This window comes from Anas acuta, chromosome 1, assembly GCF_963932015.1.
Source record: "Anas acuta chromosome 1, bAnaAcu1.1, whole genome shotgun sequence".
NCBI lineage: Eukaryota > Metazoa > Chordata > Aves > Anseriformes > Anatidae > Anas > Anas acuta.
Genome location: NC_088979.1, coordinates 128611922 through 128629077, shown reverse-complemented (window position 1 = coordinate 128629077; position 17156 = coordinate 128611922). Strand labels below are relative to the sequence as shown.

General features: G+C 40.3%; 1 protein-coding gene across 21 annotated transcripts in view; it reads right to left on the bottom strand.

Annotated features, from left to right (window-relative positions):
* SOX5 (SRY-box transcription factor 5) overlaps positions 1-17156 on the bottom strand; it is a 644424-nt gene that overhangs the window by 148793 nt on the left and 478475 nt on the right. For 19 of the 21 annotated variants that reach the window (XM_068655012.1, XM_068655050.1, XM_068655039.1 and 16 more), the window contains 2 exons: positions 14107-14193; positions 340-512 (listed from right to left, as the gene is read on the bottom strand). In XM_068655012.1, coding sequence (XP_068511113.1) covers positions 340-512; positions 14107-14193 — 260 coding nt within the window. The remainder of the gene's footprint in view (positions 1-339; positions 513-14106; positions 14194-17156) is intronic. The other 2 variants (XM_068655084.1, XM_068655094.1) reach the window with 1 other exon arrangement.

The window sequence follows — 17156 nt, the reverse complement described above, 5'->3', positions numbered from 1 at the left end:
CAGTATCACTGAATTCAAGCAGCACTGAAAGATTATTCAGGATGGATGAATTTGCACACTTATTTACACTGATTTAAAAGAAAAAGAAAAACTATTGGAAGAGAATACCCTGCAACTGGAAGACATATCTTTAAAAGATAAAAAGAACCATCGTATATATTGCAAATTAAAGCATTCTTACAATATATCTTCATTCAAACTTCTTTGCCTAAGTAAACAAATGGGAAAAAAAAAAAAGGTGGAGAATGAACCTGAGAAGTATAGATCCTAAAAGATAAGCTACTGGAAAGTCCTTCTAGAAGACAATTTAAGCTGAAAGCCACTATAATAATCATTCACCTGTTCTTGTTGCTGCTTAGCCAGCTCCATTTGTTGGCGTTGTTTCTCGATCTGTGATGCAGCCAGTTTTTTCTGTTCATCGTGAGCTGCTAGCAGCTGTTCTCGCAAACTGGTCAGCTGATTGATCATACCCATGAGCTGCCTTTCTTTCTCAGCGAGGCTTTCTGGAGTCCCTGAGCATCATATGGTGGAAACAAAAAAAAAAACAAAAAAAAAAAAAAAAAGAGGTAAAGAGGAGAGAGGAAATTTAGAGCTAGTTAGATTTCAATTTTTCAGGTTCACAGCAAGCAAAGTTTTAGGAGAACCACACAGTCCCTCCACAGGAAAATGCCACAAAGCATAATTCTGTACACAGGCTTTGATCTGGTGTCCCCTTTCAATGTTTCATTGCTTTTTCATCTATTTTTCTGTTGCCTTCTTATCAGATCAATAGGGAAAAAATACTGTCTGTTTTGAAAGAGTTTCAAATTTTAAACACTGTTTACATTTCGGGGGGATCAAAATCAACACTTGCAATTTTGAGAAACAGTCACATTTTCAGCAGAAACTTATGACAAAGACACATTAACACTCTGACGCTTGCAGAAGCTGCAAGGTGCGTGTTACCCTTCCTGCATAATGGATGGGAAGCAGGGAGGTCCCCTTGGTGTGGGCAACCTCGCTGTTGCTCACACAGCACACGGCAGCTGTCAGCACGCTGCCGGCTGCATCATTTCGATCTGCCCTGATGAAGATGAAACGACACAGTATTTAAATTGTCAATAATAAGTAGCACTGTCGTTGCTGCTGCTAAGTATTTTTAAAGGAAAAAGTCTTGCAGAAACATATCAGAAAAACTGAGTTAAGTGCATCTCTCATTTTTACTGTCATTAGCTGTTTTTTGTAGGAGAGCTCAAAAGACACAGACACAGGAACTGACTGCCTCTATCTCTAAATCATTCTGCAAAAAGTCCTCCTTCCTTACAGAATGACAGTGGTTATAAAGGATGGGAAGGAAAAATTCCAAGAAAAATCAAAAACTATGAATCACACTTTAGAAACAAAAATGGCACTATATCTAGTATCATTTTACTATGAATTTAGAAGACCAGAAAGTATGTGTAGCAGCTAATCCACAGATAAACCCAGTACCACCACACCCTCTCATATGAGTCAGAGCCTATGAAATCCTTTCTCAAAAAAAGCTTTAGGAAAGGATTAGGACTATCTGTCTCTATGCCTCCTCAAAACAGTCTGCTTTTTGGGACAACCCTGCCACACAAACCTTTCTAAAATACAGGAAGTGTTCTTCTGCCAATATCACCAATGCTCTCCAAGAGGGAAAAAAAAAATAAAAAATTGGCGACTATACTGAACATGTTCGTAGCCAACTATCAGTCAGACATGGAAAAGAGCTACTGGTAATAGCTCATTTAGTCTACCCCCCTGCCAGTGCAGGAATGCTCCCTACAATATATTTACTACAGCTTTCAAGATTGGATTGAAATGTCTGAAATAGTGAATCATCTACTGCATGCCTCAGAAGACTGGGCCACAGTCTTTGAAATGTCATCATTAGGGCTATTTGCTTGATATTTGGTTTCATTTACATTTACTTAATTTCATCCTTGCTCTCCCAAGCAGCATCCCCATTTGCTACTTTAGCCAAGCCCTTTAAAGCATTTGTAGACAGTTATATACACCAAATAAAAGACAAAGAATCCATATTTACATATAATGGAAATGTAATGATTAACTTTTTATTACAATGCTACAGATCAATGTGAAAATACCATTATACAACAGAGAGCTACAGCAGAATATCCTCAGACATGGTATACAAAAAAACTGTAGCAGGTGTTGAAAACTTGAGAAACACATTGAAACCAAAACCACTGGACTTTAAAACTGTTCTGTTAAAAGCTGGTAGAATGTGTTTTAGCAGTGGCAAATAAATTATTTTTAACTTACAACCTTTACTTCAAATACTGGAGACAGAGAACTGCTTTAAGTAATGCACTTGCCACCTGCACATACCAATAGTAAGAAGTGACTATTGTCACTTGTCTGCCCTTCGTGGATTTTTCTCCAGGAAAAACTGTGCAATGCTTCCACAATGTACAGCAGAATTATTTGAAAGACAGCTCCTTCCTTGCCCTATCAGATGCTAGAAGTTCACTTTGTTGACTATCAGCATACTGATACTGGCAGCATAGCATGCTGTACACACTGACATATCTGGAAAAAGAAAAATATTTTATTCTAAACTTTTATGAGGAGTCAGGAGAGTGAGAGAGAAAGAACTATAGAGAGAAGGAATATACAGGATTGGGTTAGTTTTCAATGAAGGGTAAGCAAAAAATCATCACTCTCAAATGGCTCATTTGACACATACAGCAACACACATCAAAGATACTCAGCTAGTACTGGTTCATCGGCGTATTCTGAGATCCCACGCCAGCTCTCAGTTGAGAATCAATAAACACTTTGTCAAGTTAAGTTAATCCCCACCATACCTTTGAAAGGTTGGACATGGTGCTTAGGGATGTGGTTTAGTGGGTGATACTGGTGGTATGTGGATGGTTGGACCAGGTGATCTTGGAGGTCTTTTCCAACCTTTAATGAGTCTATGAAAGGTGGAAAAATGTTTCCATGTGTGCAGACTGACAGGCAGAGGGGTCACAGAGTGACTGATGCAGGGCCAGAAGACATCTCGGTACCCGGAGCCGTTATCTGAATGCTCCCACTCGCCTCGGCAGCACAAGCAGAACTCCCTACCTGCCAGTGCCCTGGCAGTGACGAGAAACAACCCCACAGCTGCAGGCGCAACCAGCTACCATAGGTTCTTCTGCTGTCTTGTCTACCTACAGAGGAGCAAAAGGCTGCCTCCCTGGGAAAATGACAGCTTGCCTTAAGCTGCAGGAATGAGGAAAAGGTGTGGGTGTGCACCATGGCTGTGCACCTGGAGGGATGCAGAGGACTTCTTTGTTATTACTTATCTTCTAAAGAAACTTTTAGTGCCCAAATGGGATGCTTGATGTACTAACTCAGTAAGTACAATACGTAAACCCTTTGGCTTATCAGCCGGAGTGGATGTAGTCTGACAAAATCAAGCCCTCCTGCACTGCATTTCCTGAACAATGTGTTTGCTAATAAACTCGAGGGGAGAATTTATCACTGACAACTGTAAAAAAAAAATCTTTCTTTGGAGAATACTTTCTGGAAAACACAGCTTAGTACATGCTTTCATGTGATTAACTCATCTTTCCAATAAATTTGATAACGTATCATTACAATGTTAATTCTTTAAGGTATCATTCCCTGCAAAATAAGTATTCGGACAGCCATATTCTCAAGTAACCTGCACAAAAACAGGAAAAATCAGATATGGGAGATTACCGGGAGATGTTAAGTTTAGGGGTAGATTTCCCCTTGCTTTACCCACATATCCATATGAGCCACACTGATGATGAATCACAGGTGTTTTTTTGGGGCAGATAACTGGTGGCTTATAGAAGTGTGAAAATTAAAAGAAAGAAAAGTACTTGAATCAGGCTGTCTTGCTTATAATATGAGGCGTTCGTTTTAAGTTTGGTATTTTTTTATTTTGCCCTTACTACCTAGCACACCTTTTTAATAATTTCTTTTGTGGAAATAACAATACAAATAAATATTTATGGAAATATCAAAACTGCCATTTAACAGTTACCATTCATAAATAACTTAGTTTGCATAACAAATTGAGGCCAAACAGTACGCAGTTATTTATGCAATGGTGAAAAGTTTTGGTCACTGCAAAGTACACTCTGCGACAGGAATGTGTATTAAAATACACTACCAAGTTAGAGCACAAGTTGCCATTTTTGTGCCCATTTCTAGACACTGTAAATTGTATGCAGTCAAGGATTGTGGACTTCCATCCTACACCACTGTTTTCTCTCTTTTAGCCTGCCTGAGAAGATCTAAACCTTTAACACCATTTGAAGTGTCCTGACAACCAAGGGACTTCCATTTTAAGAATCCCACAGCTTACAAGGCAAAATGTGCCAGTATTTTGAGCAACCCCAGCAGCGACTGCGAAAAGGCAGTTGCTTAAGGTACACCACTGGGAATCCACAGGTCATCCTTGCACAGACAGCACTGCTACACCTCAGGAGGTGGCACAGATCTCAGGGAGGACAAGCCACCAGCCCCAGCGGCTGTCTTTGGCCACTTTGCCCCTGGACTGGGTCAGCACACAGAGCTGGGATGGTTCTAGAGCTGCTTCATACTCCGCACCCACCATTCAGATGGTCATGGTGCTTTCACTCCTACCATGCAGAATGGCTGGGAGGGGGGAAAAAAAGTGCCCATTATTGCCGTGTAGAGCTTGACAGCAAGCTAGACCACTTCACATGGGTATTGAGTGAGGAGTACAAGGAGAGTGGCATACATCAATGGCTGCCTCAAAAATTACTCTTAATTACTGTCAGATCCACAACAAATAGATGTTGCACATTTCATGTTTAACAAAGCTTTTAACCACCAGGCCACCTGCTTTCCCGGAGATTGCCGGAGGTGCTCATACCTTTCTCTCATGCACTCTACTGCTGCAATGGCAAAATGTGGATTTTTCACAACTCATCAAAACACCACAGGCAACAGAGCATCAGAGTACTTGCTATGATTTGATACAGTGAATGGCCCAGGAAAAGATGCTCCCCAGATGCATCAGCTTATTCTCTACCACCACAAAAAGAGATCCGGAAGGAAAAGAAAAGAAAAAAAAAAAAAAAAAAGAAAACAAACAAACAAAAAAAACATGTTTGTGGATGCAACACCCGCAGCAGATGGCAATAAAAGAAGACTCAAATTAGTGGCATTCTGTATCACCAAACCTAAACTTCATCTCAGATCAACACTATCCATAATAGTGTTTAAGTAGTAAAAGAAATTTACTTGAATGTGAAATAAACTATTACACATTCTTAGTTCTGATTCACAGTCTCAGACTGGCAGTGACAGTAACATTTTAATAAACATTAGAATGAAGACACCAATATGACCAAATGACACACTTAAAGTGAGAAAATGAACAGGAGAAACCTTGGCATATCCATCCAAAACAGAACCAAAGGAAAAAAAAAAAAAAAAAAGGCAGAGAAACTGTTTTTGCGATCAAAACAGTAAATACTTTATTGTAATTTATTAGACAGAATGAGAATGTAAATGAGAAATCGAGAAAGCCAATATTTTCTTTAACAGGCATTTGAAGCGTTTGCTGCAAATGTTCAAGTGATCAGACTGCTTGCAGCCAACCTACAGATCTGCTCGCAGCTGCACGGCACCCAGTGTATTCTGCAAGGGGCAGAGATGAGGCAAGGCTCTCCTGAATCCTGGTGACATGTCTCAATTAAACAACTAGGAATGTTATCAATCAGAGGTGCACATGTGCACACTCCCCCCCCCCACACACAGACAGTGAAATTCATCCCCCGAGTCGGTTTACTATCAAGGTAATTTACGTAAATAGCTTTTGAACTGTCAGCATCTGTCTTTCAAAGAAAAATCAAAGAAAACAATGTGCGAGTTATAAAGCCTAGAAGACACAATAATATTGTATTATGTTCATATTATTAACTATAGTTACAAAAGAAAAAAAACCTTCTGTATCTACAAGGCTTTGTAGAAGAAGAAAAAAAAACATTAAATGGAAATAAGAATATTTTGAAGTACTCTGTATTCAAATAATGATAAGATGGATAATAATAATTAGAGCATGCAGTATAGAGCATTTTCAAATTTCAAAGCATTAGCTAATTGATTTTCTTAAAGACTGAAAGCAGGTAAAAGGCACTTTTACATATGAGAAAACTGAGGCATGAAGTTTTAGAAATTTCCCTGAAGCCTTTCTTAACTTCACACACTGTAAGCTGTTTTAATGCCAGCCTTGCTGAAGTCACCAGACAAACAATTTCAGTAAAGGCCATGAATTTCACCGCGGACTTTAGCAGAGAGAGGCAGTGTATAAATACTTCCAGCTTTGCTTGACCCAGTTTGATATCAGCCAGGGTCCTGTCTAGAGGAGTGCTGGGAATGAGGAAATAACTGATGCTCTCACACTAACCAAGTGACAGAACTGTGCTACAGCACAGCTTCTGGTTAACTTAGCTCTGATGGGGACATAACTACAACACATAAACCATCTAAAGTCTGAGCTATGTCCAAGTGTTTACCGCAGTGATGTATTTTTAGTGAGATTTTTTAGGCTGGGAGATGTAATAGTTTCAATAAAAAAACAAAAGAGCTGAGAAGGAGGCTTCTCAAACTGATCAGCCTATTGACTCAGCTGTCCTCAGAAGAGTTAAAATCCTACTAGCAGTAACATTATTATATACAAAGAATGAATAAAAATATCAGGGCAGCAGTCCTTAAACCAAGTATCTTTTCTTGAGGGTTCTATTCCAGTATCTTGTCTTGAGATTGTCATTCTCATCCCACTGCCAACTCTTTTTCTTCCCCCACCCCAATTTTATTTTGCTCTGTCTCATTAGAAATCTAAACCCAGTATTACTCTGCTCAGTATGGGGATCAGGAAAGTAAAATAGAGAGGCTGCCTAATTTTCTTCTGCTGAAAAGCAAACTAATCTTCGTCACGCTTCCCCTAAAAAAAAAATATCTATTTAAAACCTAGTAATAATTTTAAAGAGGACTCTTCTCCCCCTGCTGCACAGGCAGATGCACCGCTGACGTCACCTGCGGTTGTATATGTGAGGCAACGGGGAGCTGCCATTACGTGCTTTCAGCAAACGTGCTCTGATAAACAGACCTCAGCGGCAGAGGTAAGTTCAGAATTTAAGCTCTTCTTTTCCCTCTCTCACAACAGAAATGTCAAATATTTGTGACTGAGCAGTGAGTATGTACTCGTAGGTTCTGTGCTGATGGGTGTTCCTGTATGAATTTGTGGGTGGGTGTGGGTATGTGCTTGTGCACGTGTGCAAACTCCCTTGATGCTTCCCTAATCAATACTTTGGGGAGTGTTTTATTACGGACTGGCATACAGCTTTTCAAGCCAGTAAATCTTGGATCTGCTAGGACATAAACATTTAAAAACTGGCATTTTTCATTAAGCATTTAAGCCAACTTTACTACACAATGACCGCCATCACTTACAGCTACCTACCTTGCTAAATTAAATGACTTCATCTGATTGATATGGGAAGTCAGCATAATAAAAGAAAACTTTCCGACTGCTTTTTACTTAGCAGGCCACTTCCACAAGAACAAACAAACAAAGAAAAATCTCAGAATTCAAACCTATTTGCCTGCACCCACAGATTTATGTAATGAATCTTTTTTGCTTGCAAATAAAGGTCCTTTTTAGAACAGCAAGCTCAAAGGAAGCTATATATTTCACCATGTGGACAGTCTTACTATTTTAGGTTTCAGTGGAAGACTTTGCAGAATGAATAAAAACAAATGATGAACAATTACCGTCTTTTGCCATTACTACCCTCACGAATTAATATTCTGTGGGGACAAAAACTTAGCCGTCTGCTCTGTAACAGCCCGACACGTTACTGTTTCACAACGCTGGAAAGAAGTTGTCAGTGAACATTCTTCATTTGCCGTCATAAAAAGTTTTGGTACAGTAGACTGCAAACAAAGCTTGGTATTCAACCAGGTTAGTAACTTATTGTCAAGGTTACAAAAGGAATAGACAACATTTGTATTTTGACTACTTCTCAGAGGTTATTCTTTGTTTGACTGTCTAGACAACAAGCTAGAACTAGGCTAGAGAAACAGCATTTGCTAGTGGAACTTCATGCAGCAGCAGTACAAGCAGTAAGAAATATCTACGTATTTGCTTTATTTTGACAAACTGGTAATTGTAGCTCAGCAACATTCAGCTTTACCAGTACATCTTTGAGGTAATTTTAGTACAAAGAAGAACTGGTTTAAGTCCTTTTTGTCATCCAGCACTCTGGATGATATCTAAATACAGTGGTTTGACCTCCACATGTTCAAATAAAATAAAGCCACTTGCATTTGCTACTCTAATTAGTTCAATTTATTCTACTTTCTCCATTAGTAATATTTTTTAAAATAAAAGTTGAATTTGCTTCAAACAGAATCTGATATTCTTCTCATCACACTAAGTATCTTTACCAAAAAAAAGTACAAAAAATCCCAAATAGTCTGAATTTGCTGCTTTGCCACAAATTCTCAGATTTTGCATTTCAGATGCTTTTGGGAAGTTTCCTCCAACCCTCCCTTCACAGACTGCCCCCAACTAACCTCCCATTCTAGGGTCAAATAGGAGCAACTCCATCCAGTCACAATCTCCATTTCAGACTTTCATTTGGCCTGAAAGATGTTCTGCGTTGGTGTGGCTCAGTTGGCACTGTCTACTGCCCTGCAGTCTGAGAGTATCACATTGCACTGTGATCAACCTCCACTATTTCAGCAGCTGCCAAATTTCCTCTCAAAACATAGGTTCCCCTGTGTGCCGCTGGGCAGGTTCCCCCTCTAGCACTCTTGCAATATTAGCAAAGGACTAAAGCTCACTGTCAGCAAATTGCCAACTATTAAACACCCCCAAAAAATAAGCACAAGAAAGACACTAAGTAGGTTGCAATAAGTATTGAATTTATCATAGTTAAAAGCCAACAACCACATGTATCTTACCTCCTTCACTTAAGACTCTCTCACCCTCCTTCTCTCCCCACTCCAAATACAACACTATCCGCACAAGAAAAGACAAAACGTCCACATCTGACACAAGTTTGGAAACATTTTTTGACCACTAATTTGCAAATGCAAAATTCACACAGCTCCTATAGAAGTGTGCAGCTTTCACACATCTCTTGGGGATCTGCACTTCATTACTCACAGGTTTAAACCCAGTGTATTCTCCATTAATAATCTCTCTCCTTCCCCCCCTTCTTCCTGGCCATATCTAAATGCAGAATCCCTAGTTTCTTGCCTTCAGTTTACAGATTATGAGATCCAACATGTCACTCACTGGATTACTGCACATAACCTGAGCACTACCCAAAGCTTACTTGTCTTCAACTTGTCCAGTGTTACTTAAATGGAATTATCCTTCACAATCCATATACCGAATCTGCATAGCCCACTTATCTCAAGATTCTGTGTGTCACCTACCAGATTATCCGTTTTAATCCATACATTGAATCTACATAACATATGTCTTTAATTCACAGGCTCTGATGAGCTATAGTATCACTGAATGGATTATTTCTCTTTATCCATTATTGGCAGCCCTTAGACCGTTCACTATGTACTCTCATGCCCCATCTTCCCAACACAGAAGCAAGATTAGAGCCTGGGCAAACACGTCTCTATCATACATCAGACACAGTTGGGTGTAATACCTACACCAATACTTCATGTAACTTGGAGCACTGGTTCTCACACAAAACAAATGTTTTATGTTATCATGCATTAAAGATTAGGACTGGTAGGCTAATCTTGCTTTCAATTACACTCATAAATCTGGAGTTACTCGGGTAAAGTCTTTGGAGTCACCTAGATTTAAGTGGATACAAAGAGAGGCTGAATTTCCCCTAATGGTAATCTCTTTGACAGTGGATGCAGAAAACCCATTTGCCAGGCTTGTTTAGGAACTAACCTGTACAACAGAGAGGGATTTTTAAACAACAGAAAATCAGGTTCAGGCTTGCCCAGCCTTTCTTGAGAGATTCGGGCACAATCACTGTTAACAATGCCTTCACTTCAAGAGAAAATCAACTCGGAAAGATTAGAAACAAAAGTCAGTTTAGCCTTTTGTTCCACACGCCTATTCAAATTAGCTAAGTGGGGAACACACAAAATACGTATTTATACTTCTTGACAACTCCCGATAAGTGAGAGATGAACAAGATTAGCAGAAAGGCTTTGTGAACACCGGGGAAGTTTTAAAGAGATTTTTCATGGAGGACGAAGCCGCCTCACTCCCAGCTGCGTATGCACGACCGTGTGCCTCACGACGCACCTGGCCGTCCAGGGCCAGCAGCCTCCCCTGAAGTCTACTCAGAGGAGGACCAAAGCCAGCACAATGCAAGTCTCATGCCTGTTTTCTAAGTATGGGGATGGCCACTGATACTGAAGAGCCTGGAAATATACTTCTCACACCTGAAGCTATTGATGCTCCATCCTGCACGCTGCACCTGCTGCATTCAGCAGCATCGTGTCAGAGGAAAGCAGCCACTGCCACCCAGCAGTTCACAGAAGGCTCTGCTGAGAGGGGCTGTAATTCTCTTCCTACAGATGATCAGTGAAAGCTGAAGTTCTCTCTGCCTCGCTGACTCCAATGAACTGCATTATCCATGAATATCCCAGAGACCTTTTGAGCCCCATTCTTGACTATGATGGATATAAGTAAGTTTGAACAGACTTTAACCAGTTCAATATATAGTTTTATAGTTTCATTTAAAAATATTTCCATTTAACTGCAAGCTTTGTAGGTTTTATTATAGATTGACTTGTTCTAAACAGAGTAAAAATTGTATGGATTTCAAAAAAAAAATCTTCAGAAATACCCATTGCCAAACTCATATTATTTGTTTAACCCTCTCTAAACAAACAGCGGCATTGGAATTAAATTTTTCCAGATATGACAGTCTCTAGACGTTGCCCCATTTTCAATATACGGGTATTCCCTTGCCATATCTTTCAGTCAAGCCCTGAAATGTCTTGTTACATTTCCCTTTCCTTTAATAGCTGGACATACACAGATCCTTCTGACTGAGACCTTAAAGTTTATAAGCAAACCTTTGCAGATTCTCTGTGATGGATTTCCCATTTTACAGGCATGCAAATTAAGAAGAGGGAACTTAAAGCAGCTATTGAAAGTAACAAAGCAAGTAAGAGAAAGAAGTGAATACAAAACTAGAGTCTAGTGACTTATTCCCGCCATTCACAAACTCCTCACTCTTTAATAAAATATTACTGCTTTCTAACTTAAAAGAAATAACACTAATAGAAAATAAAGTCTTCCACTTCATCTCCCTTTCTTTTAATCTCTGCCAGAGAATAAAATTCAATGGTAATAACACAGACTTGGGCATTAACAATATGTAGCCTAGTGCTGAGACTTTAGCACATGACATACTAAAATTCCCCCAGATCTAATGAAAAACACAATGAAATTTTGAACAGTTATATGGAAAAAACGATTCAGTGCAGAAGACAGTTGGGCAGTACAGCTTCTAGTGCTGTCCACATTCCAGGGTGTATTAATAAGACACTACTTGTGCGGTGTTTCCAAATATTGCTAATATAGAAATGAAAGAAAAAAAAATGCAGCTGCCAAGCCAAATATAGAGAGAAGTTAATTAAAAAATCACAACTGGAAAACTTAATAACTGCACATTCATATAGAAGGACAAAAACATTTTCTAGTGTAATATATGGGTGTTTGTACACGCATACGTGAGTATAAAACAGCTCCACTTGCACACCTTTCATGTTGTCTCACTAAATACAGCTGCAATACAGCTGACCCATTGTTTGTTGGCCGCTCATGGCTGGCGGTGCCATGAAAACCGCATTCCTGGGCACTAAATAATCAGCCTGCGTGACCCCCCAAGAACCTGTAAGTCAAATTCATTTACCCCCAGAGGGCAATGCTCTATTGTATCCTCCCTCCTTTCCAGCCACCTAGGAACAATGGACAATAATTGCAACTGTCACGGCAGTCAGTAGGAAAAATAAACCAGTGCCTGTTTTCACAGCTTACTGCCAAACCTGATCCAAACACCTAATAACCATGCCCCCCAACCATAGCACCACAGTTGCACTAAAAAGCCTCAGATGTGAGGCTTTTGAACGGAGCTGCAGAACAATAACTCAACTTGTGTTCAAAATATGAAGCTAAAAAACAAAAATTAAAGCAGAGCAAACTCTTCTTTGAGGCTGTGCTGTTTCTCCCCCTACTCCCCCCGGGCAAGACTGAAAGGACTGTTGAATTTCTTTCCTGCTAGCATAGAGCTGCTGCTGCCGCTTTCAAGTTTAACTTGTGAAAGGGAAAGAGAGGAAGGGAGAAAAAAGATTGCCCTCCAAGAGAACAAGATCACAAGGACTGGGAGCAGACTGCCTTTGCAGTCCGCAGCACTTCTCAGCGCAGCTTCAGCGAGTCCGGAGGGAGAGAAGCGCTGGGAAAACTCCTGCAAGCTCCAGCACACCAGGAGTTAAAGCAGCTCCAGAAATCCTGCAAGAATTGCCGAAACACACCCAAAAGTAGCTATGAAAGCTGCCAGCGTGTCCTTTAGGTCCAAATCTTCTTAAAGATGCATCAGGCCGTGGCAGATGATGCTGTTAATTCAGAACAATGTACTTCCAAACAATAGAAATCACAGGTATGACCTGTTGCTCTGCATGTGCAGAGAAACTGTGCTCAGCTCAGTGGGAATGAAGAACGCAGAGTTTGGCCCTCAGTTATAACAATAATATCACATCCCGTTTGGGGCTGAAGCACAATATTCTGTTCTAAAGTTATCCTACATATGTAATGATTTTTATTTTTATTTTTTAATTATAGACTCTTAGAAAGAAACTAGGGGAAGCAAGTGGCATACTTCCCTACTTGTGTAAGTCAGAGGACTAGAGCAAATTAATGCTGGTGGCATATTTGTGACAAGCTGGAAGGCACATACAACTAGAATAACACCATCTTTGCACACTGACCCATGTATTAACCTCTCAGAGCATGTCATGTTGTAGTCTTTCCTGAATACTGCCCACCTCTTGCACAGAAAGTCCTTGAACCTGCCAGGCACAAGGTCTGGGAGCCTGTCTGAATGAGGATCTCTGTACTGGGAACACCATTAGTACGCAAACAAACCAAAAATAATGGAGAGGGATAAAATCTCATTTAAAAGCATAAAAGAAGGGTTTAATTTTAATCTCATTCTACTTTCACATTTCCAAAACAACATTGGCTTTGATTTTCCTACTCCAGATGTACACTGATAGAAATGGGAGAAGGATCAGACTCCCTGCTTCTTTTCAGAATAATAATGGCTGCTCTGAAAACTAATTTTTTTGCCACACAGGTATTTTGCACTGGTTCCTCATCACAAGTGTTGAGGAAGAATGATTAAAAATATTAAATTACATGAAAACAAACAACTACAGGTTCCCTAAAATGACCTCACATATATAAAATGGGGAAATATCTTGGCAAAGCAGAGGCTACTGCTGCTGGAGAGTGGTCAAATTTTGTCATTTTCCTTCTGGAGTACGGCTTTAAAAGAACGTGTTTTAGTGCACAGATGTTGTACGCTGTCTTTTAAAATCTGCACAGGCTAATTTTGGTACCTAGAGATATCATTACACAAACTTTGCTCTTTTTTTTTTTTTTTTTTTTTTTTCCCTCTACACACGGAAAAGTCAAAATCTCCATCATCAAAATCTGTACAAACATTAACAGGGACTTCTGATCACCCTCAGATTTCAAAAGCTGAGTTCTGCTATACTCTGACACCACACATACGCCTGTGTTTGATACATGGGTTGACTTCTTTTCAGTCCAGGAACAAGATGTGTCCTCTTATAATGCAGAATGATATGTGCAACAACAGCTTTATATAAATTAATTCACTTAGGGCAATATAACGTTTTATTTATTTACATTAACTACAGATGGAGAGCATACACTTCATTTAAGCCTCGAATTACCATGTTTCGAGGGGAGGGGAAGGAACAGGAACAAACAAACAAAGTTCCATAAAGCCCATGATATAAGCATATTAATTCTCAGCTGTAGCACAGAAAGAGTGTTACCTTTTATTTCTCCAAAGTTCCCTGATCCCATGGCAAGAAGCTTGTCTTTCCAGTCCTTTGATAGTAGCTTTTCAATACTGGGAGTTTCTGAGTGAAGGGGGGAAAAAAAATGTAAGCAAATCAACATGACTGTCTCCACAATAGAACTCATTAAAAGTCTATCTGCTAAAAATAAGGCCAACCCTATTCTGGGCCCCAGTTCGTAATGACTTCATCAACAAACTGATAAGAGGGGAGGAAAAAAAAAAAAAAAAAAAAAAAAAAGAATGTGTTTTGTCACCTGCTGTTTCAAAACCATTAGCTTTTTCCTCTTGTGGAACAAAGCCATGGTAATTCCGTATGACAATGGGCACATATAAACCTGCAGTTCATTGTTTTTCAATTTAGTGAACAAGTTGCTGCTTATAATGGATGCCTGTCAATTTCTGGGTGTTAGTCTGCAGTCAAAAAATAATTATGTTGATAAAATGCAGAGTAAAAAGAGAGAGAGGGAGAGAGACAGAGAGGGAGAGAGAGAGAGAAGCAAAGAATTAGCTCCTAAATCTGCTACGTGTAATTATATCCCTCTGAGTGTTTACAATTACATCCACTTTATAATGTGTGTTTAAACATCGCGTGGTGGTAAGCATACTGTGGAAAGATTTTCCAGTAACACGCACATTATAAATAATAATAAAAAGTTGGGTATGAAAAAAGCTTTAAACGACTGCAAAATCTAGAGGGAGAAAAGGCACTGCTTAGAATGGAAACCCATTATTTGCTCATTTCAGATTCTATCACTTCCTTTAAAAATAAAATAAAATAAAATAAAATAAAATAAAATAAAATATATTCGTTCGGTATTTTCAGCAGAAATGCAGCGAGGGTGTGGATGGGTCTGATATTTATGTCTATAACTCTTGTATTCTGACCTCTTTTTGTGTAGAATTTTAATGCATAAGTAAATATAAATGCTAATAAAATTCAGAGAACATTAAACTCAATTCCAAACAATGTAATTGTATATTCTTGTCAGCATTTAGATGGGTACACAATTACAATAGCTTTCAATCCCACGATTAGCACTGCATTCAGTTAGAAAATGGAGTGTACTAAAAGATAAGTGTCCCAGTATGCGCCATCTAAATAACAATACCCACACTTATTATCTGGATCTAAGACATATACTGCTATTCTCCACATTCGTGTTTATGTGTATTTGTATTTGTTCAGGCATTTGTTTACCCCCTACCAGGAGCATAAAGGGAGTACATGTTAACTTATCAAAGGGACCGTCTGGCCTAGAGACCATACAATTATTAGCAACTGGTTAATTTTCCCCACAGTAAAAACCATTACGAGGAGCCTTCATTATCTCGTTTGGCTAATCCTGCCGACTTTCTTGAAGCCCCAACTCCGAGCTCTTCCGAAGAGGCGCTTGGAGACCCCGGGGGGCGGTTTCCAGCTCCCCCCCCTGCGCTCCGCGCCCGCGGCCCTTCGCCTTTTTTTTTTTTTTCCCCTTTATTTCCCGAATTTCTCCTCCACGAAGCCTCGGGGGGCGGCGAGGAGCCCTCCACGAAGCCTCGGTGGCGGGGGGCGGCGAGGAGCCCCGGCTCCCCCTCGGCACCCGCCGCCACCGCCCGCAGCCCTCCGCGCTCGGGCTAGCTTGGGGCGAGCGCCCGTGCCTCTGGACGCGGCTCCGTGGGTCAAACGAGGCAGGAATGCGGCTACGGACCCCCCCCTGCGGGCACCACCTCGCACTTTTCAGCCTATTGTCAGCGAAGCCCGTGACAAAGCCGTTCCCCAGCGGCTCGACAAAACGTGCGCGGAGCCCGGCGGGGTCTGGCCCGGCCGGGGCCGTCCCCGCAATCGGCGGCGAGGAGGCGAAGAGCGAGGGCCGGGCAGCGCCGAGGAGGTGCTCCGAGCTGATGCTCCGAGCTGCGGGAGGCTGCGGGCTGCCTGGAAATGCAACGGCCCCGCGCCTGGAACAGGGCGCGCTCACCTCAGCGGCGTCGCCTCTGCTGAAGGGCTACGCGTTAACTTCTAAGTATTAGACAGATTGCCTTTTCTTTCGAAAAAAAAAAACAAAAACAAAAACCAAAAACAAAAACAAAAACAAAAAAAAACACGCGTAATCGTGTTTAATTGATGTATTAACTTAGTTTCGAGCCCCTCTTGGTTTGAACCGCGGTTTTCACGTCAGCACGATGTTGATACAGAACCAGCAAATAATTGTCCTGCTAATACTTAAAAAGAACTTTAATTTTTAAAGACAATAGCTTCCCCGCCTCTCTAGCTTCACAGAGCTGAAGAGCTGTATTAAATAACAGCTTGTTTAATTCTACTATACACCGTGTTAACATATTGTACTTGCATAAAACATGCTATTCACACACTCAACCTATCACATTTCAGCAACTGCTTGTGAAATACATTATGCACCATATCTTGGAAACAAACATTTACTATGTCATGTATGAACCCCGTTAAAAAAAAATAAATAAATAAAAATTGAAATTTATACATCTTAAATAAAAATAACTGCTTAAAAGGTTACGACTGTACAGCTTTCACAAATTACACAGAAACAAACTGAGCTTTTGTTCAGCTTTTTTCAGACTTCTTTGGGAAGATGATGCACACAAATTAAGAAAAGAAACACTGTACCTTGCTTGCGAAGCACTCCTCAAGATTCATTAGAAAGTCAATAAAACTTTTAAGGCCTGCACGTTCACTGTGCAGTTTGAAATTGGAAAAGGTGGTCTGCACACAAGAACTGTTGCTATTCCTAGTCCCTTCTCTAGCACTCGTTTTCCTCTTGGATATAACAAAATGATTTCACCACATCTGAGTTACAGTGGTATGGATTTTGGACATGCATCAGGACAACTATGTATTATTACAATCTGTATTTGCATTCCAAACAGCTACAGACGACATGCTCTGCCATTCTGCATATCACAACTATTCTCAACTCCTCCTAATTCCATCTTTGAGCAGAGCCCAGGATTAGCCCCACTTCTCCCCCTATCCCCACTTGAGCTAAGGAGACCCTCCATTACCTATTTGCA